Here is a 20,760-nt window from a genome sequence, read left to right as displayed (position 1 = left end):
GATATTTGAAATGCCTATTCAGTTGTGAAAACCGAGTTTCAGAGTGAAGACGACTAAAATGATTGTAGATGGATGGTTTAAAATGATCGCATATGATCATATTTAGGCACCTAAGCTTTGATGGATGTTGTTATTCTTTAGTCGCCAAATTTGAGATAATCAAATTGTATATAAAATTGTGTTGGAGGTGCTCTGAATATTCAACACGAAGTTTTTTTGTTTTTTGTTTTTGTTTTTTTTTTTTTAATGCCATAACACATGATTATATGGAGAAATGATGTAAATGTCTTACAATTGACACAAAGTACATATCTCACATTTAAAAGCACTATTGAAATATTTCACGGGCTACCTGCCACATAAAAAATTAAACTCTGTTTCGTTTTTGCAAATATAATCGTCGTTGACGTGTTTTAAAAAGAACTCGTTTTCTATACAAATACAAAAGCGTGGTGTAAACGCACAACACAAATAAAATATTTTCAGAATAAAAAATGAGATACTGACACTGTTTGACATTTTTTATTCAATCCGCTTTTACATTTTTCGAAAAGCTAAACTGTATTTAAATGTTTGGTAAAATTATTTTTTTAAGTTGAAAAGTGTTTTTTTTATTGTTTCAACTAAAAAACTAAATTTTGAAGCTTTTTATAGTTAAGTTTTGTTTTTGGTTTATTCTTTCTATTTTATAACTCTTTTAGTCTTTTACTTTAACTTTTAATTCTAATTATCTTTTTGATGTTACTAAAATTATAATTTATTTTTTACCATCTATAGACACTCACTTTAATATATTTTTGATATACATTAATTACATTTTTATATAAATAATTATTAATTACAAATATTAATACATATTTTACCAAACACTAAATATACTTTTGTTAACAGGCACAGTAGTTTTACAAAAATTACCAAACAATTATCTGCTTTTGAAAACAACATTTTATTTCTTACATTAGAATCTAAAAACACTTTTTTTAAAAGCACAACATCGCAAACGGAACCAAATATTGTGAGGATTTTTTTGAAAATTGAGGTAACATAGGCAATTTCCACAAACCAATATTATGGTGGGCTAGGCTTCTCTTCTTGGGCTGAGCGTGACAAGCTATCAGCCTTAGCCCAACAGCTTTTTCGTCTTTGTCCGTCGCCGGAAAGAGAGGGAAATAGAATTCCAAGTCACCACTGCTCTGCGATTTGTTTGTTCATACGCGAAAATGGGTTTGCTCAGTATAATCCGAAAGATCAAGAAGAAAGAGAAAGAAATGCGAATTCTCATGGTGTAAGAGCTTAATTCCCCTGCTCCATTTTCCATTACCGATCTCTGTTTTATAACTTTTTGTTTGTTTTGTTCCTTCTTTGATCAAAGAGGTCTTGACAATTCGGGAAAGACGACGATCGTGTTGAAGATCAATGGCGAAGATACGAGCGTCATTAGTCCCACACTTGGCTTCAACATCAAGACCATCACTTACCAAAAGTAAGTTATAATTTTTAGTTTTCCTTCGCTCACTGTTGCATATTGTTTTTCCTTGAACCTGAACCTAGATTAAGACATTTTTGAACCAATCAGATAACTAATCCCAAATGCCAATAGTGAATGAAGAAATGTTGAACTGCTGAAACTTGAAACAGGTATACTCTAAACATATGGGACGTTGGAGGCCAAAAGACGATTAGATCGTACTGGAGAAACTATTTCGAGCAAACCGACGGTCTAGTTTGGGTCGTCGATAGCTCGGATCTTCGACGATTAGACGACTGCAAATTCGAGCTAGACAATCTTTTGAAGGAAGAGGTATATATATACAGAGCATTTATCATCCATAAATTTTCGGTGTTTTGAGTTTGTGTGCCTTGGAATGTTAATCGTAGAGGCTATCGGGAGCGTCGCTGCTGATTCTGGCTAACAAGCAGGACATAAAAGGCGCTCTCGCCCCGGGAGAGATCGCTAAGGTAAAAAAAAAAAAAAGGAATGAACAACGATGAAATTTGATGAACAAAATAACTGACTGATGGAATTGTTGGGTTTGTGATTGTTTGTTATGAAGGTTCTGAATTTGGATTCGATGGACAAGACTCGGCACTGGAGAATCGTCGGGTGTAGCGCCTACACCGGAGACGGGCTTCTCGAGGGGTTCGATTGGCTGGTTCAGGACGTTGCTTCTCGAATCTATGTGCTCGATTAATTAGTGGTTCATCGTCATTTTTTTTGGGGGTGTAATGACCCTAGTTTCAATGTGTAAATTATGTTTCTGAGCCGTTGTCCAAGAGGTTGATTATTGATAAATCCAATGATGAAGAAACTAATTTCATTGTGTTTGAAACTGAGCATTTTACTTTCCCAGATGATTTTGAAGAGAGCAATGTTGAAACCAAATATACAAAAGTGTTCAAAACATTTTTCATTCGATCAATACATCTCAAATACATGAATAAATCTTCTCCACCCAAGAAATTCTCTCAGGGTGGGGTATAATTATAAATGAAACAAACTAATGATTATAAATTAAGGGTTGAAAACAAGTCTAAGGGTTAGGCCATTGTCATCTTCGAAACTAAAGCGCTTCTTGAATGAGCTTTTCTGTGAGCGCTTTTGGAAGTCCCATTACCGCGTCGCTTGTTCCGACCTGACACATAAAAATTAAAATTAAAATCAATTTATCTCTTATGAATAAATCAAATTACTCCGAATTCTCGTAATAAAGAACTGTGCTGAAAGAAGAGCTAACCACTGCTTCTACGAACCGCAATGTCAATGGATGTTCGAGCATTAAACCTCCGGCGACATTCAGCGTGATCGCCTCTTCAACCTTAAAATTCACTCATACACAACATTAACATATATTTATATATATACATAAATTAAGAGCTGTCTCAAAGAGAACTCAATTCCGCAACTCACCAGGCTATTGATAACTTCGTCGGGTATGTCATGGAAATAAACCTGCACACATTACACTATAAAATCCTGAATTGAAAAAAAAAAAAAAAAAGTTGACTAAATACAGTTCAGGAGTGAATCTTTGACCTCTATTCTTTTTTTCTTCTAAATAATGTGTTACCTCTGCTCTTTCCCAGTCGCCTCTCCTTTTGCCAGTTTTGAGGTTGGTCACAAGCACAGATCCGACGACGTCTGCTTGAGCACCGGAATATCCTGCAACTCATACACACCTGATCACTCCCCCACCAAGTTCTAAGTCCTTTTTCGAAAAGAAGAGCGTTAATAAAATACCTTTGATGAAATCCCGCGCTTCGTCCTTGCTCGACGGTTTCTCTCTCACCACCCCTTTCGACACCACCACCTAAATAAAACGAACATTTTATGGAAGATAATATATAATCTTGAATTTGTTAAATTTGCAAGCCTATAGTTTCACAAAAAACGAAGACTTGAATCTCAATTGAACCAACAAAAATTTCTGTGTTTTTTTTTTCTTTTTTGTTGGAACAAAATGTGTTGAAAGTTACATACTGTGTCTGCGGTGATTAGTAACACTTCCTTGGTGAACTCTTTCAATTGACCCGTAATTTTCAGCCTTGAAATTATGGCATCTGCCTGAGAACAAGGACATGTAAAAAGAGTAGAAAAAGAAGTGAAAAACCACTTATGCAGGCCTGCACTTATGAATCATAAGACAAGGCAAGGAGTGAAAAAGAAAAAAGAAAAAAGATTCATACTTTAGCCTCAGCAAGAGTCATGACCAACTCTTCTGGTTTTTCCTTCCTTATACTTTTCTCATCTATATCTGCAGTCTAAAGAAAATAAGAACTGAATATATACTCGAATAATCACTCTCTAATAATACTCGAGAAATAATAATAAAAAATATTGTACCATCAAGCTAAACTCGTATCCCATTTCGGTAAGAATTCTTCGGCGAGCCTTTGATGCCGAACCCAAAATTATCTGTTACAAAAAAAAATCTGTGAATGTTATGCGAATTATTGATAAATAACAGTTATTAAAAATCCATAGGGAATTCAACAACATTTCGAAGTGAGCAACTCAGAAGCAAGCAACCAGAGAAATTGAGTGCATAGAAAGAACCTGAAATGACATCTTTGGCGTTTCGGGTTTTCTACGAAACGCTGGGGAAAGAAACGGAGGTTTAAGCTCGTACCAAAAACCGCTTTGACAGTGAATGAAAGCCTACGCTAAGTTGTCCGACGAAACAGGAAAACAATAAATTAGAAAATAAGATAAAAAAAATAAAAAAATCCGACGTTTTTATTGGATTTGGACTTGACGTTTCTTGATTTCTATCTATATCGTTGAAGATTTCTTTCGTCAATGAAAATGCCAACGCAAAATTTAAAGTTAAAAGTGTTAAACGTTATGCTCTCAAGCAGCAACCACACATGCGCGAGCGGTGACGTCACGTCTTCAGGAATAAAAAGTGTACAGGTATGAGATTATATCATTATTCATTATACTAAAACTATGATCATTTAAAAACCAAAATAATACTATGCCATTCCGTACTTTGATATGGTTTATATTGTGTGTGATTATAAACAACTAGACTATAATTACTTTAAAATTATAGCCTAACTATTTATTTATTTAGGAAAATAGCTCATATTTTTCATACTTCCAAAATTACCATTGGTTTCATAAAATTTCGTTCTTATGTGTTTGTTAATTCCATATTTTTTCCAGTTATTCATCATTGGATTTGAATCATGCAATCGTTCACCAAATCGGAGACATGTATTTTGTTTTTTCGAATGGTAATATTTACTATCGAATGGTCCGACAGTAAATATTATTTACCATTAAAATTATCATAGATTTGCAACCAGGATATTCGACGACTCATTTGGAATAGATGTTTAGGATCGTCGATTTCATAGATGTTCTTCTATTGTTCTTATATTATCTGTTCGTCTAGATTAGTCATTTAATCCTTCTTAGTTTATGTTTGACTAGTGTAGGTATTTTGGTTCCTTAAAACTTCGTTCTTATTTGTTTGTCAATTCCAAATTTTTTCTAGTTATTCATCATCAGATTTGAATCATGGAATCGTTCGCCAAATCGGAGACTAGTATTTTGCTTTTTCGAATGGTAAATAATATTTACTATCGAATGGCCCGACTGTAAATATTATTTACCATTAAAGTTCTAGAGTTTCGGTTATGGTGTTCTATGGGTCAATCGAATTGGAAATATTATTTACCATATTTTATAGTTAATCTAACAGAGAATTGATCGGAGATGCGGGGTAGGGTTTCGATTATGGTATTCTATGGGTTAATCAAATTGGAAATCATATTTACTTACCATTTTTTCCAAGTTTGAGAACGGAGACGCTTCATCGGCTTCGGAAGTGGTGAAATCAGAAAATTGGTGACGGAAAATAAGGTCGGACGCAATATCAAAGGATTGAAAGATTCGAAATCGACGATGAGTTGGGAGATCCACGATGGATGCCCTAAGACATGCATGTCTTGGATTTGGACGTCCCGAGATGAATTTCAACTCCAACACACATTTAAGAAAAAAAAATATAAGCAAAGTGAGAATTTATTTTCAACTCCCCGCGACTTCAATAACTGAAAATAAAAAAAAAAAAATTATATATTACATTTTTTTTCGAAATTGTTCTCCTTATCTTAGGTTCGAGTCCTCATAAGTTGGTCGTGGAATTTGAACAAGGTGAGAATCTCTTAGAATAATGATGTGTGCAAGATTTAAGTAGATTAAAAAAAATTATATATGTGACATTAATTGAAATTTATAACATACGTATTATATTTTAATAAATTAGGTTATATTGAATAATACTACTAAAGAATTAGTATTATTTAAAGTTGTTTGTAACTATATGAGACAGAATTACGCTAAAAATATCAGAAGCCAAAAAAAAAAAAAATACAATCATTATGATGGGTGTGAGCTTGGACTTCCAAGTTCGACGTGCCGAGATAAATTTCCACCTGCGTGGATGACGTTTTGGTAAATTTCAGCATTATGCATAATCTCCGAAAAAGTACGGACTCCAATACCTTGACCATCATCATCTACATCACACATTGATGAACAATTACAAGAAAATTGATAAGATTTTTTTAAAAAAATTGTCTGGTATATAAATTTATATACTAGTTTTTACAAGCTGTAATCCTTATCCAAAGTTCAAATCTCATCCTCATTGATATTCGCCTTCCTTACGGTCCTGATCGGTATATAACTTGTGACCAATAAGGACAAGAATTGTACTAATTTTTTTTAAGAGAAATTGCCTCATTTGTCACCAATTTAATAATATTTTTCCACTTTCCACCAAAACACTAATTTGTCTCAAAACACCACCATCTATGTCAACAATGTTGACATCTATTTTTTCTCTTCATTATGAGATGTCAACAATGTTGACATCTCGGTGGCATTTTGTGACAAATTAGTATTTTGGTGGAAAGTGGGAAAATGTTATGAAATTGGTGACAAATGAAGCAATTTCTCTTTTTTTAAAGCTATTTTTTTATGTGTTTTAGCTATATAGCTATTTCTGATTTATAGCATTTTGTATAAAAACTAATTTTTTGTAAATTTTCTGAAAATAACTATTCAACTTATTTACGACACTAAAAAAGACAAAAAAACACAAAACATGCGGGAATTATTTACAACTAATTTTTTGTAAATTTTCTGAAAATAACTATTCGCATACATCGTCATGCGGGAATTACTTTTTGAGTGCCGTAAATAAATTGAGGTGATTATTTACAAAAAATTTATCAAAAAGTGACTATCTAACAATTCGGCTTATTTGGCTAATTTTTTTGTTTTTTTATTATTGGAACTGTCTCGAAAATATTTCGTTTGGATTATACGCTTACCAAACGAATTTAAAATTTTCAGTTTGAAGCACCCACCAAACATAACATTCGGTGGGTGTTTTTGGGCGGTCTGAATCTCCTCGAATGAATGTATGCGAAGATTCGGGGTATATTAATTTTTAGAAATTTATTATAAATAAAACATGAGTAGATATTTTAAAAAGGGTCAAGCGGCTATATAGCCAAATAGAACTTAAGCTTTTGTAAAATAACCATAGTTTGTTAACTATAAGCAAACTAGCCAAAGTAAGATTAATCTAGGTTGAATTAAATTTAATCTCAACGAACTATAAAGACATAATGTAAAGTTTATGACGGCTGGATTAAAATTAATCGAGGCAGGATTAAATTTAATGACAATCTGGAAATCGAGGATCTGAAGCAGAACCGAAACATCTCCTTCTTCGGCGACGTGATTCTTCCGACGGCGGCGACGAAACCGGATCGCTGCGGGAGAAGACTCGACGGTCTTAGGGCGCCTTCTTCGAAGACGATTCTCCGAGCAACGTCGTCACCGGAGGCGGCGATGACGAAGACGGCGAGGGCGGCGAGATCGCGGAGAGGAGTGCTGGTACAGCCTGGGCTTCACGGAGCGGAGGTAGTTCGCCTGGTTAGGGATTCCGAGTCATCCGCCGTGGGCCTGGTGAGACTGGAACTCGGCGAGAGTCCGCTTTCCGATGAGAGTGGTGGCGTGGGGGCTCTGGCGAGCAACGCGCGATGCGGCGTGGTCCAGAAAGATGTGGCTATTTGAGAGATGACTATTTTACCAAACAAATGAAACTATTGCTATTTTACAAAAGCAATAGTTTGAGATTGGCTAGTTCATATCATTTTTCCTTTTAAAAATAAAGTTATATTGTATGTAAATTATAAATTAAAAAACACGACGGCATTTGTAATTTAGTTTCCCAAATTTTTCTCCGTTTGCATAGCTCACTTCCAGTAAAAAAAACAAAAACAAAATGACTTTCCAGAACGACCGAACCGATTCCGAAACGCCGTCGTTCAACGCGCCTCATCCGACGGTCAGTTCTTGCCGGAGAAAGAAGAATTTCGGGTCAGGAAGTTTCGTTTCCGATTTGAGAGATTACATGTACGAGTTTCTTCAAGCTTCTTCGGACGAGCACAGGACTTGCTTAAGAGAAACGTTTCGCAAGGTTAGGTTTTACGCTTTATTACATTGAAACGCATGGTTTTTGTAATTGCTGTGATTGAAATCCCTTTATCGTCTTTTGGTGCGAAATAGATTTTCAAAACGTCCAAGGAAAGAAAGGATGGCAAGGAAAGAAAGGATGGCGACAAAATTGGGGCTGAAAGTTCAGCTTCTCCTCAAACATCAGTTTCGGATTAGGAACTCTGGTTTTAATTTTATTGAACAATTTCTCTATTAATGAAAGTCAGAATCAATAGATTGGTGTTTGTACTGTTTCTGTCCTAAAAGCTAATGTAAAAAAAAAAATAAAAATAATTGAGAAATCTTCAATGGAATAGTTTTGAATCAACAGAGGAAACATGTACCATATGGTCAGGGAAATAATATCTTGGAACTGAACGGAGCGTAAAATTATTGATTTATTTTTGGCTGCATAATCAGTTGTCTTCAAAATTTGAGAATGATGAATATATAAGGGAGAAATAAAGAAGGCAAAGTGGCTGTTAATTTTGAGGATAAAAGCTTCCGCTTATGTAAAGAGTATGATAAAAAAATTCAAATTTTCAGATTAAGAAGTTGGCAAATAAATATATGAGATTTGTAACTAATTAGGCCACTTTAAACATGTGATTTTGGATCTAGCCTATGTTTGATAATTTTTAGAGATATAGCCAAATGGCTTATGTGGCAATAATTAAGGTCTTATTTGCCCTTATTTATTAATAAACTCGTCACTTTCTCTCTCCTATTTTTTTCAAATAATTTTTTTTTGCATCAAAATTTCAAAAAATTTGTATCTTTCTCATACGAACTCGAAATTGAGTGATTTCAAATCCTACAAATTCGTAGCGTCGAGATTTTCAAAATAGGCCCATTGTGTTTGATACAAATTATTTTTAATGCATCATATTTACATTTCCATTTATTTTTTTTTTGATAATTTCAAAAAATTTCAGTTATTTCCATATTTAAGGTAGATTTTTCTACATCTATGGTATTAAACATTATTTTTCATCAAACACAATGGATCTATTTTTGAAGATCTCGACGTCACGAATCCGTAGGATTTGGAATCACTCAATTTCGAGTTCATATGAGATAGATATGGTTTTTTGAAGTTTTTATGTAAAAAAAGTGTAGGAAAAAAATAGGAGAGAGAAAATGACGAATTTATTAATAAATAAGAGTAAATTACACCTTAATTATTGCCACATAATCATGTTGGCTATTTTACTAAAAGTTGTGAAACATAGACTAAAAACAAATCTTATAGTTTCATTTTCACTATTTAGCTACAATGCCCTAAATATATTTTCCTATATGCAAAAAAAAAAAAAAAAAAAAAAAAAAAAAATGTTGTCAGGAAATATATGCGCTAGATAATTTTGTCACTACTCAGTGAGTAGTGAGTAGTCTCACTGCTCACTAGTGAGGAGTTGATAAGGCAGAATAAGAAGTATTCTTAAAAAAAATTTCTTGTTGGATTATGAACTTGACTTCGCAAATTCATGGTTTTCTAATCCCTAAATGTCATATCAGGCTATGACATATTTCAGAAGCACCGATTTTAGGCTGCTGAGGATAATCAACTGTCTGAATTAAGTGAGTTTAAGAACCAAATTAATTTCCATTGATTATTATGAAATACTGAATTGTTCACTTACATGTTCTCTTTGATAAAGAAGGCCGTGGTGAAATTCTTTCAATTTGGAAGGGGAATTTGTCTGAAGCCATTGCTCATCTTTGATAAAGAGGTCTGTTGTTATATGGTCCAAGTTGATAAAAAAACAAAAAATTGGCTACGTAAGCCACCTAAACTATAGAGATTGTAAATTAGCCAACATTTGGTAAATAATTTGTAAATAGCCAACTTGCATACGTGGCAGCCAATTAACTACCTAAAATATATGTTTGGTTGTGTTAAATAAGGCTTTTATTAATTTGTTAATAAGTTTACTTGGCTATTTACAAGAAATTAACCAAAGATGTGCTATATCTCAATCCACTATATCCGTGTGGTTATATAACTTAATAACCCTAAAAAAAATGTTTCAAATAGGATACGTAAGTCTACCAAATTCCTTACATCTCATGTGCTTAATTGACTTGGGCCCCATAAAATCAATTCATTTATGCACAAAATTCGTATATACTCATACATCACATATCACACCAAACCTGCACTACAGAACTTTGAACCACGTTACACCAAAGTAAACTCAATATCACAAACTTCTTCATGATGATTGTTTAGAAAAAATATATAAAAAAATAATAAAGATGTCTCAAAGCAAATGGGAATGAGGATGGTATCACCGACCCCTTGCCCCGGTGAACGCCACATTCGACCCGCTCCAAGATCCCGACTAGTCGGTCGCCCCACCAACAGACGTCGTAACCACCGCATTTCGAGGACCCGTCGATCCAGTATCATTGTGAACGAATGACGGCATATCTCCGGACGCCGTTAAACCTCCTACGCCTCCAAGCGGCTCGCGTCCGAGCCCGAAACGTACGGGAACATCGATCGCCAAAGTCGTCATCCCGCTCAACGACATACCATCCGACGAGTTTTTAACAGCCAGAAGATATCGCAATGAGCAGAAGAACAACCCATCCCGCTCGAAAATTTTCCAATGCCTCCACCTTGCAAATCGCCGGAGAACCATTCTCTACCGATTCCGGCCACTTGGTAACTCCCCTCGCTCAGACTAGGAATGCTCGGATCAACAAATTCTGACCCGCGTGATACGGCTTCGGCGACGACGACCTCGTCTCGAGCCACGCCAGGAATAGCACCGAAGGTTGAGTCCCCGATCAAAGGAGAGACCGTCGACTCTTGCTTGCTCATTTCGAAGCTTTCCAACAGGAACTCGCGAATGTCGATGTCTCCACTCAGAGAGAGGGAGAAATCGTCAATGTTCTCTTCAAGCGAAGTAAAGATTTCATGGGTGAAGAATTTTTGAGGTGACGATGGTAAAACTTCAAGTGAATTATGTGGACCAACGTCATCAGGAGGAACGGAACCGCTGGCCTTTGGATGGTTGAAAGCCATTGATGGAGATGAGAATTTTATTCTCTTACTTTCTCTATGGTTTTTGCTTCCACAAAACCAAGCAGAGAAGAAAGTGATAAAAAGCAAACAGAAAAGAAGAGAGAAGAAGTGATGCGACGATGGATAAAAATAGATAAAACAAAAAAAAAGTCTCACTCAACAAAGATAATATTGCATTGTGGAAAGTCTCACGAACGGATAATATCGGTACTTAAGACTTGGGGGGTGTTGTTATATGGTCTAAGTTGATAAAAAAAAATGTTTCAAATAGGATACGTAAGCCTCACCAAATCTCTTACATCTCATGTGCTTAATTGATTTGGGCCCCATAAAATCAATTCATTTATGCACAAAATTCTTATATACTCATACATCACATATCACACCATACCTGCTCATACATCACATATCACACCATACCTGCCCTACAGAAATTTGAACGACGTTAACACCAAAGTAAACTCAATATCACAAGCTTCTTCGTGATGATTGTTTAGAAAAAATATATAAAAAAAATAATAAAGATGTCTCAAAGCAAATGAGAATGAAATCTTGTAGCCTATAAATACTACACCATCAGAACAAAGGAAAGGGGCACGACGGAAGAGAAAGGAAAAAAAAGGAAGAAAAAAAAAGAAAAAAGGTACAAATTTGAAAGAAAAAAAAAGAGAATTATAAACTTAATGCAAATTCAAGATTCACCTTTATAAGAAATTAGAGGTAAAAAAGTGAGGTCGGAGCGACGGATATAAATTTTCCGCGCCCCCTCTAGCTCGATTAATAGAGGTAAAAGTGAGGTCGGAGCGACGGATATATGAGGTTGGAGCGACGGACATAAATTCTCCGCGCCCCCTCTAGCTCGTTTCCTCATTTTTTCAGGCAAAACAAAAAGAATCGAATTGTGATAACACTAAGAACGGAGACGAAGAGACGAATTCCAAGGCAAACCACACCGCCCTCCTCGAATTCCCGAAGGCATCTTCGCAGTCGTGACGCTCAAGATATTCTAACACGTTACGATGCTCTCGGAGCCGTAGGAGATTCGGCGCTCGTAACCTAAACACGAGACACGTCACAAGCTCGACACCTCGCCGCGTGTCCTGTGAATGTTATTCGAGAAATCGCATTAACAAGGTCTTCTTGTAAAATTTCGTAGCGATGCTCCACCTCATCTTCAGTGGATTTTTTATTTATAAGAATTCTGATATCCATTAAAAGAATGATCTGAAACAAATGAAGGAATAAAAGTTAAAATTAAAATATAGTATTTCTATTACAAAATGGTTTGTAAAAAAAAAATGGATCATATCTCAAGTTGAAAAACAACATTGAGGCTTGCTTATCTTATTACTAAATATTCAATTTGAACGATAATAACTTTGGCACGGCTGTTTGGCATGCCTGTTACCAAATATTAGGCTGTGAAATTTAAAGAAAATCAAAATTCGATCAATTTGTGATATGATTAGTCTTGGCTTCTATAGATGGAGTGAAGAAGATTTAGAAGGCAGAAGAGTAAAATAAATAAATAACAATATTAAAGTTACTATTACAAAAGCTTATGGATAATGGGATTTAAACTGAACTAGGGAAATTGTATTTTTTTTTTTTTTTTGGGATGTGAAACTAGGAAAATTTATTGTCGTGCTTGATAGTTTATACGAATGTAGTCCAATAGGATTACAAGAGTACGTCAAAGAAAAATTGGAAAAAAGAAAGGTCCCACCGAGACTTGAACTCGGGTTACTAGATTCAGAGTCTAATGTCCTAACCACTAGACCATGGGACCGTTGGTGAGAATCCAGATAAATATTATATATTTATAAGAAATCTTACAAGTTCAGTCATAACTTGTTTTGAAATTTGGAGATTACTAACTCCGATTGAGGGTTTTAATTTAGTGATATCATTTGTGCTAACGAATGTTATCGTCGCGCTAAACGTTTTCAATTATGAACTGATCAAATTTAACGCGGATAACAAGTTGGAAAACTAATCTTGTCGCTAAACTATCACATGAATATCGAATTTATTATATAAAGATGGGACTCCATATCACTTTTAAATAGATTTTTTTTAAATATCTTTTTGAAATCTCAACATTTTTTTTTTATAAACAGACATACATAAGAGAGTAATAATAAAAAAGACATTAGCGTACGTACTATAGTATAAATAAGGGAACGTATGATACAGTGGATGAATGGCAACTTAGAGCATCCACAATGGTAAGCTAATGTCAAATTAGCTTACCATGCCACATAAGCTATAGCAAAATATAATTTATTTAAGCTAAATCATCCACAATGGTAAGCTAATTTATCATCTTGCTTAAGTTTATCCCACTTGTCATTTTCTATTTTTGTTTATTTTTTTATTCAATTTCCACTTGTAAAAACAATAAAATAATTACTAAAATAGTGTATTGGGTCCCATGTAGTTTGCTTAAGCAATTAGCTCTATAGAGCTAATTTCACTAGCCAAACACATAGCTAAAATGCCAAATAATGGTTAAGCAAATAGCTTAACATTTTTCCTAATTGCAAGCAAGTCCTTAAATTGTTAAGCTAGGAACCATTAATGTTGCTCTAATAAGCCATGAAAACCAATAAACTTAAAATCTGAAACCCTCCAAAGTCATGTTTAGAGGTGTGTCCTAATTTATAATAGCAAGAATCTTACAGGGGATTCTCCGGGTATTTCATAAAATAAAAATATTGCTTAAAATTTCGAGGCTCATGAAGATATCTTAGGACAAAAAACAAAAAATATAAATCAAAGGTACATTATATACTATATACAAACATTTTACATCTCTTAACAAAGATCAAATGAGATCTGAAGATAACAATGATTCAATTCTAAAATTGGATGAAAACGTATTGTGTGAGAACTTCTGATGAACGAAATATAGAACACACTAAAATTCGAGCAGCTCCTTGACTCTTTCAAAAAATCTCAAAAGTTATTAAATGAACTAAAATGCTCGTGGACCACCAGCCATGATAAAAGACGTTTGAGTGTTTTCACTTTGCACCGCCAAAAGACTAACAAAAAATTCGAACTAAATACTCAATAAATGATTAAGTCATTTTTGGAACACAAAAACCACCTTAATATAGTGGACAAAGCATCAAAACTTAAACATCTTAAATAATGCAAAAAATAAATTAAGTTTTTTTTTTTTTTGAAAACAAAAATAAATTAAGTTAAAGGTAACATCTTCTCACTAACTTAATTTAATTGATTGTTAATCTCACCCACTTATTTAATATATTTTTATTCATATTAAATGACAAATATGCATAACAAAATGGTTTATAATTAACATTTTATAAATTTATGCTCAGGCCAAGAAAAAAAAAACCACCACAATATTAAGTATTTTCCACTACAGTTTATAACTAATAGAATTATAATAATAATAATAAAAAATTCGACGATGCAGTGCATTTTTTTTTTTTTTGGAAAAATAATTAGACGATGCAGTGCATGAATACCCACATAGGTAGCGATCAAACTGTCACTACTATTCTGAAAGCAAATTAGAAAAAACCTCTCAATAGACAAGTGATCGGAGGAAAAATGTGGCGAAGAGGTTATAGTAGCAGCTCCGCGGCGTTGAAGGACCGGGAATGGGACGCGATTATCGTCGGCGGAGGCCACAACGGCCTCACATCCGCTGCGTACCTCGCACGCGCCGGTCTCTCTGTCGCCGTACTCGAGCGCCGCCACATCATCGGCGGCGCCGCCGTGACGGAGGAGCTCGTTCCCGGCTTCAAGTTCTCCCGCTGCAGTTACCTTCAGAGCCTCCTCAGACCTTCCGTCATCAAGTAAGGACTTCATTAAACCCTAGATCACCTCTCCGATTCCGATGAACTCGATTTTCTCAGCAAAGCGTGAGCGAATAACAAAAAGGTGCTGTACATAAAGATTTCGGAATAGTTGAGACCTATATAGACCTAGAATTTGCAGTGCCGAGTTCAATTTTTGATCGCTTGGTTTCTGTTTTAATTGGCGATGGTTATGCATGATAACAGAGGGCTATACAGAAAGATTTCAAAACGATTCAGAGCTACATAAACCTGGAATATATAGTTCCGAGTTCAATTTTTGATCGCGTTGCTTTTGTTTTGATTGGAGATGGTAATGTGATAATATACAGAGAGCTAGAGCTAGGTCGCCATGGGCTGAAGATGCTGAAGAGAAATCCTTCATCGTTTACGCCTTGTTTGGATGGGCGTTATCTTCTCCTTGGGCCTGACAAGGATTTCAACAACGCAGAGATATCAAAGTTCTCCAAACAAGATGCTGATGCGTATCTCAGGTACTGTTTAGTACGATCTTTCCGCATTTTAAGAAAATTATTTCATTCGATAGTTGAGATTTCTTGTTATTGAATAAAAATCGAGTTCAGAATTAGAGGTTCTTTATTTTCTTACTTGGAAGAGTTTTTTCTTTGGCTCTCTATGGCAGATATGAAGAGCAGTTGGAGAGGTTCTGCAAATTCATGGATCCATTGATAGATTCAACTCCTCCGGAATCTTTGCAGTGCAGCCAGTCTATTGGTGACCGAGTTAAAGATAGGATCCAGAAATCAGCTTTCTGGACTTGTTTTCTCCGACAATCACTCTCCCTAGGGCAGAAAGATTTGACGTAAGAATTTTGAGTTTTCTAAAACCACATTTTCCCTGTACAGTTGATATACCAGCAATAGTCTTCTGTGTTTTTGTGTGTGTGAAACTAACTGGACCACAGAAACATATTTCAGTATTCTTTAATCAAGATGATAATTCATAACTTTGGTAGCTCGATCATTATGCGTTTGGTGCGGGTGATTTATGATGCGGGTGATTTATGAACATACACTTGTTTATTTTGGCAGGGATTTTGTGGACCTATTAGTATCCCCAGCCTCAAAGGTTTTGAATAATTGGTTTGAGGTTGTCATACAATCTTTTAGTTTCCTCTCTATTTTTTGTGATATTTTGGCTCATCATCACCCGTTTGAAGTAGGGGGAGATAATTTGTTCTTATAGGCTACTGAACTATGTCAAGCCCCGCAAGCAATTCGCTAGGCACCCCGTGAAAGGAACAAATAAGATAACAAATGAGAGTAGAATACGGAATAGTGCCTGGAAGGATTGAAATCTAGTAATACCTTTAATCTAGCTCAACTTATTTAATGTTGATGTTTTTTGGTCATTTTTTTTTTGTGCTTGCAGACAGATGTTTTGAAAGCAACCCTTGCAACAGATGCGGTGATTGGTTCAACGGTAAGGCTTTATTGAACTATTTTTCCCTTGATTACGGTCGATATAAATTATCCAACTTGAATCACTCGGGCTATCCTATCTATGATATGTAGTTCTATTGTTTACAAAGACTTCTGCATAGATCTGAACTGAATATCTTTAAATCAGATGGAGTTATAGTATAAGAGCAGTAATGATATGTAGTATTATTATTTAAAGTGAAAGAAATGTTTATTTCTTTGTACTACAAGAGCAGTAAAATTAGTTTATTTTTCTGAATATTCAACCACTGATACAAGTAAACTAAATTGGTCTCTATTCTTTATTCAAGGCAAGCGTGCACACACCAGGGAGTGGATATGTTTTATTACACCATGTCATGGGAGAAACCGATGGTGAACGTGGAGTTTGGTCGTATGTACCTTTTCCGCTTGATAGAATACAATCTAGTGTCAGAGATGCCACGTTACTAAAATCTAAAAAATGCTATATTCCGATGGAGAACTTTTGAGTCAATCACAATTCACAAGCAGCCAGTTGTTTGCATGTAAAGGGAAATTAAATAAGCAGTGAACGAAAAGGATTATCATATAATCGTATTAGGGTTGAGTAGTGTCGGTACCCCAAAATTCAGCCTACCAAGGTATCTTTGTTAACATGCTTGAGTGAAGTACACGAAGAGGACTAATTGTATACAAGTCATTTGGTAATAAAAATTAAACACCATTAGAATGATGTCGATGAGTTGTATATTTTTCTTTATTTTTTTGTGTGTGCATGACAGGTATGTTGAAGGTGGGATGGGCTCGGTATCCGCGGCTATAAGTAAAGCTGCCAAGGAAGCAGGGGCTTATATCGTAACAAGGGCAGAGGTCTATTTTCTGAAATACGTTTCACCATTTTGCATACTTAGGGAAAAGCTGGTATAGAATTAAGTAAAAGGTCTAATTGTGATAATTTGGAAGTCATTCTGAAGTATATTACTATCTATTCTCTTCGGGCAATGTAGCTCATTATTTTATTAATTTTTTTAGTCGCCTCTTATCTTTCTGCCTTTGTTTTATTATTCCGTGCTTCAGGTAAAACAGTTCTTAATTGAAGACTCTGGAAGAGTTAACGGGGTTAGTGTTAGACAATCACCTTTCCCTTAGAATCACAACTTGAAGTTGAGAAACTGATTGGACCCTGTAGCGTCTAATTCTTCTAGGTGTTATTGGCTGATGGTACACGGTTGCGCTCTCCAATTGTTTTATCAAATGCAACCCCTTACCGAACTTTCAAGGTGAAACTTTACCATTTAGATGTTTGTACACTTGCTCAACTTGTCACTGATTCTATAATATCTGAAATAGGAGTTGATGCCTGACAATGTACTTCCAGATGATTTTGCTCGTGCTATCAAGCACTGCGACTACAGCTCCGTAAACTCTCTCTCTCTCTCTCTGGCAAAACTTTCTTTATCTATGAATAGACTCCAATTGCATAACACATTCTCTTCATTAGGATTTTTCTGGATAATCTCTTTTATTACTCTCAACGCAATTTAAGTTTTATTTGGGTTGAATTCAAAGCAAATAGGAGGAAGAGGAGGAAAGCAGTATAACTCTAAAAATAATTTAGCTGTTTATGTCCATTTGATTCTTAATATCTCAAAAGGTTTAGTTTGATAAACATTTTCGGTTTTTGAGATTCAATCTTAATAATGCACATCACTCTTTTTATCTTTACTTTTGGTTAAAACAGGCAACTACGAAAATAAACTTGGCAGTTGATAAAATTCCCGAGTTTAAGTGCTGCAAGTTAGGCCATGCCTCATCAGGTCCTCAGCATGTGGGTACTATTCATATCGGTTCTGAGAGGTATAATACTTTCAGCTCAAGATTAGTTTTGGTTTTCAGTTCCTTGAGATGTGTTTCTTTCATAGTGTGTCGTTGTGGTGTGATATTTAAGTAATGAGAAATCAAGAGAGTAAAATGCCATTGGAAAAATTCATTATCAATCATGTACCTCACTCCTCGTCTGAATTGCAAGGCAGGCCTTCCGAAACATACTTGTTACCTTCAGAATAATAATAGAAAAAAATATATATTAATAAGTACAAGTGAATAATTTCTTAAAGATGTATTTTTTCACTAAAAGAATACGAGAAAAATGTTTTTCCTTAAATATTTCACATGCTAGTAATTTTTTCTTGATCTCTACTCAATTTTCTTGGGGGATTACTGCCCACTTGTTCATACTTTTGAACACAATTGTTGCTCAAGTTTTGTTATGTCTTTCATTTTTTCGCCAAGTTCTTTTATTCTCTACTAAAAATTTGAGGTCCAAATTCAGGTTAATGGAGCAGGAAATCATGGAAGTTAAAAGTCTGATTAAAAGATTCTACGCACCAAATATCACAATTCAAGCTTAGCTTAAATTGTATAACCCCAGCCATTTCTTTAGCGAAACCTTTAGATTCTGCTTTTTTTTTCAATGTTTGGTCAGTCACATAATTCGCCACTCTCCAGTCAACAAAAAGCAAAAACCCTTTTACTTCGGAAACAAATTGGTTCGTAACTATTTGTTCACCTGACTATTAATAATTTACCTTAAAACCTCGATTGTTTGATTCCCATATGTGAAATATGATCCCGGTTTACTTGTATTGATACTCAAATGTTGCTCTTTCCAGTATGGAGGAGATTCATGAGGCCTGTCAAGATTCCACAAATGGACTGCCGTCACGGAGGCCAGTCATTGAGATGACAATTCCTTCTGTATTGGACAAGACGATATCTCCACCCGGTATTTCTATTATAACAACAATATAAACATTACACGTATCTCTCTAGACCTATAAAAAATCTGTTAAGGTTATTCTTAGGACGATCCATTCATGATCCTCTCAAAAGATCACCAGATTATAGAATGATCCTTTTTCATTTTAATCATAGGTAAGCACGTGATCAACTTGTTCGTTCAGTACACACCGTACAAACCCTCGGATGGGAACTGGGAAGACGCTACTTACAGAGTTTCGTAAATCTTCTTACTCGATTTCACGGTCTTATATTTATTTGTTAGCTGCAAGGAACCAAGGCACAGTACCAGTAATTAGAGATTATCAGCTAGGTACTCAACCATATCAAAAGGGAAAAAAATAAGAAAATTTTGAGTGAAAATTGGGGGATTCCCTTTGGGGAAGTGAGATAACAGAACCAGACTTTCGAAAAGCTTGCAACTCTCTTTTATAATTTATGTTTTGGTTACAACCACATTTTCAGGAGTCATTTGCAAAAAGATGTTTTAGCTTGATTGATGAATACGCACCCGGTTTCAGCTCATCAGTCATTGATTATGACATGTTGACCCCGCCGGATCTTGAAAGAGAAATCGGTCTAACAGGTATGTATTATGAGACTTAGCCAGAGTAGAAGTGTTAAAACAACAATGTATAGAATATAAATTTGTAAAACACGGACACAGGAGGGAATATCTTCCACGGAGCTATGCAATTGGACTCTCTATTCCTCATGCGCCCCGTAAAAGGATGGTAATTACTAATTCTCGCTGTGTCTGCTTTTGCAGTGTTCAATGTTAAATATATGCTCGGTACGGTAATACTTGAAAACAGGCTCGTTAAAGTACACATTAAACTGTTTGGTGAAAATGCTTTAATCAGCATTTTTTTTACATTTTCCTATTAAAAAGAAACAAGACCAATCTTTTAGGAGAGTAATGGATTTCAATCTAAAAATATCCCTTTCTTAAATTTATAGTTAGCGTCCCTAAATTATTACGCTAATTGCATTTGGGGTTTGGATAAGAGAACAACACGGAAAGAGAAAAAGAGCGTATTAATGAAAGGTTTGTTTTTGTCTTGGTAGGTGAAGGTGTATATAATCTTTTTATCTCCAAGACAGTGTACTGTATTCAATATTTAACAAATAATTTTTTCTTAGTCACTATATTAGTATTAGTTGTAGAGCATAAACAAATATTTGACCAAGAAAAGAAAAAATTAACTGCTCAAACTTTTTCTATAATATTAGTAAAATCTTAAGAGGTCATTGAAACATTTTCTTTTATTACAAATGTGTTCTTCACATGTATCCGGATCACATTTGAACATAATACTAACGCAGGTCAAATTTTTCGATTATGAATTTATTTCACCTTTATTATTAATAATTTGCACATTTCAGGTCAAATTATCGGACCCCAGTAGGCGGATTATATATGTGCGGCAGCGGGGCCCACCCGGGAGGTGGTGTCATGGGTGCCCCGGGCCGCAATGCTGCACTTGCTGTTCTTCAAGACATCAAAAAAGTCTAATTCACAAAAAATCTTATTCTTCCTTGCTGTGTTCTTTTCCTATTTTCACCCAGCACTTTTTTCTTATTTTACACCTAATTTAGTACTTTGCAAACAAGGAATTCTTTTCACTTCTAAAACGGCTAATCATAACC

General features: G+C 35.0%; 3 protein-coding genes, 1 long non-coding RNA gene and 1 other non-coding gene across 7 annotated transcripts; 2 read left to right on the top strand and 3 right to left on the bottom strand.

Annotated features, from left to right (window-relative positions):
* Positions 1–1,114: 1,114 nt before the first annotated feature.
* TTN5 (ADP-ribosylation factor family protein) lies at positions 1,115–2,222 on the top strand. The gene is made up of 5 exons (XM_089613048.1): positions 1,115–1,285; positions 1,373–1,483; positions 1,639–1,801; positions 1,879–1,959; positions 2,055–2,222. Exons 1-5 carry the CDS (start codon positions 1,221–1,223, stop codon positions 2,190–2,192), a joined length of 558 nt encoding a protein of 185 aa, XP_089469174.1. The 5' UTR covers positions 1,115–1,220; the 3' UTR covers positions 2,193–2,222.
* Positions 2,223–2,492: 270 nt separating this feature from the next.
* LOC149399550 (uncharacterized) lies at positions 2,493–4,388 on the bottom strand. Its single transcript, XM_089613047.1, has 9 exons — positions 4,055–4,388; positions 3,842–3,913; positions 3,685–3,759; positions 3,479–3,562; positions 3,239–3,308; positions 3,069–3,160; positions 2,909–2,950; positions 2,736–2,816; positions 2,493–2,633 (listed from the first exon to the last, which is right to left on the bottom strand). Exons 1-9 carry the CDS (start codon positions 4,064–4,066, stop codon positions 2,562–2,564), a joined length of 600 nt encoding a protein of 199 aa, XP_089469173.1. The 5' UTR covers positions 4,067–4,388; the 3' UTR covers positions 2,493–2,561.
* An 8,383-nt stretch (positions 4,389–12,771) lies between these two features.
* On the bottom strand, positions 12,772–12,843 carry TRNAQ-CUG (transfer RNA glutamine (anticodon CUG)). Its single transcript has one exon. It is a non-coding gene; the product is annotated as a tRNA-Gln (tRNA).
* Positions 12,844–14,474: 1,631 nt separating this feature from the next.
* On the top strand, positions 14,475–20,702 carry LOC149399547 (FAD/NAD(P)-binding oxidoreductase family protein). Of its 3 annotated transcripts, none has more exons than XM_089612393.1 (16): positions 14,488–14,887; positions 15,220–15,381; positions 15,531–15,710; positions 15,940–15,976; positions 16,280–16,330; positions 16,641–16,723; positions 17,094–17,181; positions 17,389–17,430; positions 17,517–17,591; positions 17,662–17,730; positions 18,053–18,168; positions 18,984–19,096; positions 19,246–19,325; positions 19,576–19,696; positions 19,778–19,844; positions 20,497–20,702. In XM_089612393.1, exons 1-16 carry the CDS (start codon positions 14,640–14,642, stop codon positions 20,624–20,626), a joined length of 1,662 nt encoding a protein of 553 aa, XP_089468519.1. In that variant the 5' UTR covers positions 14,488–14,639; the 3' UTR covers positions 20,627–20,702. The 3 variants fall into 3 exon arrangements, 2 of the variants coding, with proteins under 2 accessions (XP_089468519.1, XP_089468518.1); XM_089612392.1 differs by having other exon boundaries at positions 14,494–14,887; positions 15,940–15,997; XR_016296552.1 differs by lacking the exon at positions 20,497–20,702 and having other exon boundaries at positions 14,475–14,887; positions 15,940–15,997; positions 19,246–19,330.
* On the bottom strand, positions 14,847–19,277 carry LOC149399548 (uncharacterized). Its single transcript, XR_016296553.1, has 3 exons — positions 18,900–19,277; positions 18,317–18,367; positions 14,847–14,975 (listed from the first exon to the last, which is right to left on the bottom strand). It is a non-coding gene; the product is annotated as an uncharacterized LOC149399548 (long non-coding RNA).
* Positions 20,703–20,760: the final 58 nt, after the last annotated feature.

The sequence above is a fragment of the Urtica dioica genome, chromosome 4 (assembly GCF_054948205.1).
Source record: "Urtica dioica subsp. dioica isolate 48M chromosome 4, U.dioica_male_clone48M_v1_H2, whole genome shotgun sequence".
Lineage (NCBI taxonomy): Eukaryota > Viridiplantae > Streptophyta > Magnoliopsida > Rosales > Urticaceae > Urtica > Urtica dioica.
This window is presented reverse-complemented; position numbering and strand designations above follow the sequence as displayed.

Bases quoted from the DNA above. Each gene is read 5' to 3' on its own strand.
- TTN5 (XM_089613048.1), top strand. From the start codon at position 1,221: ATGGGTTTGCTCAGTATAATCCGAAAGATCAAGAAGAAAGAGAAAGAA. The intron at 1,484-1,638 runs GTAAGTTATAAT...AACTTGAAACAG, and splicing joins AAGACCATCACTTACCAAAA to GTATACTCTAAACATATGGG. The intron at 1,802-1,878 runs GTATATATATAC...TGTTAATCGTAG, and splicing joins ACAATCTTTTGAAGGAAGAG to AGGCTATCGGGAGCGTCGCT.
- LOC149399550 (XM_089613047.1), bottom strand. The intron at 3,309-3,478 runs GTATGTAACTTT...CGTTTTATTTAG, and splicing joins TACTAATCACCGCAGACACA to GTGGTGGTGTCGAAAGGGGT. The intron at 2,634-2,735 runs GTTAGCTCTTCT...TTTATGTGTCAG, and splicing joins TGCGGTTCGTAGAAGCAGTG to GTCGGAACAAGCGACGCGGT.
- LOC149399547 (XM_089612392.1), top strand. From the start codon at position 14,640: ATGTGGCGAAGAGGTTATAGTAGCAGCTCCGCGGCGTTGAAGGACCGG. The intron at 17,592-17,661 runs GTGAAACTTTAC...TATCTGAAATAG, and splicing joins CCCCTTACCGAACTTTCAAG to GAGTTGATGCCTGACAATGT. The intron at 19,326-19,575 runs GTTTCGTAAATC...CCACATTTTCAG, and splicing joins GGGAAGACGCTACTTACAGA to GAGTCATTTGCAAAAAGATG.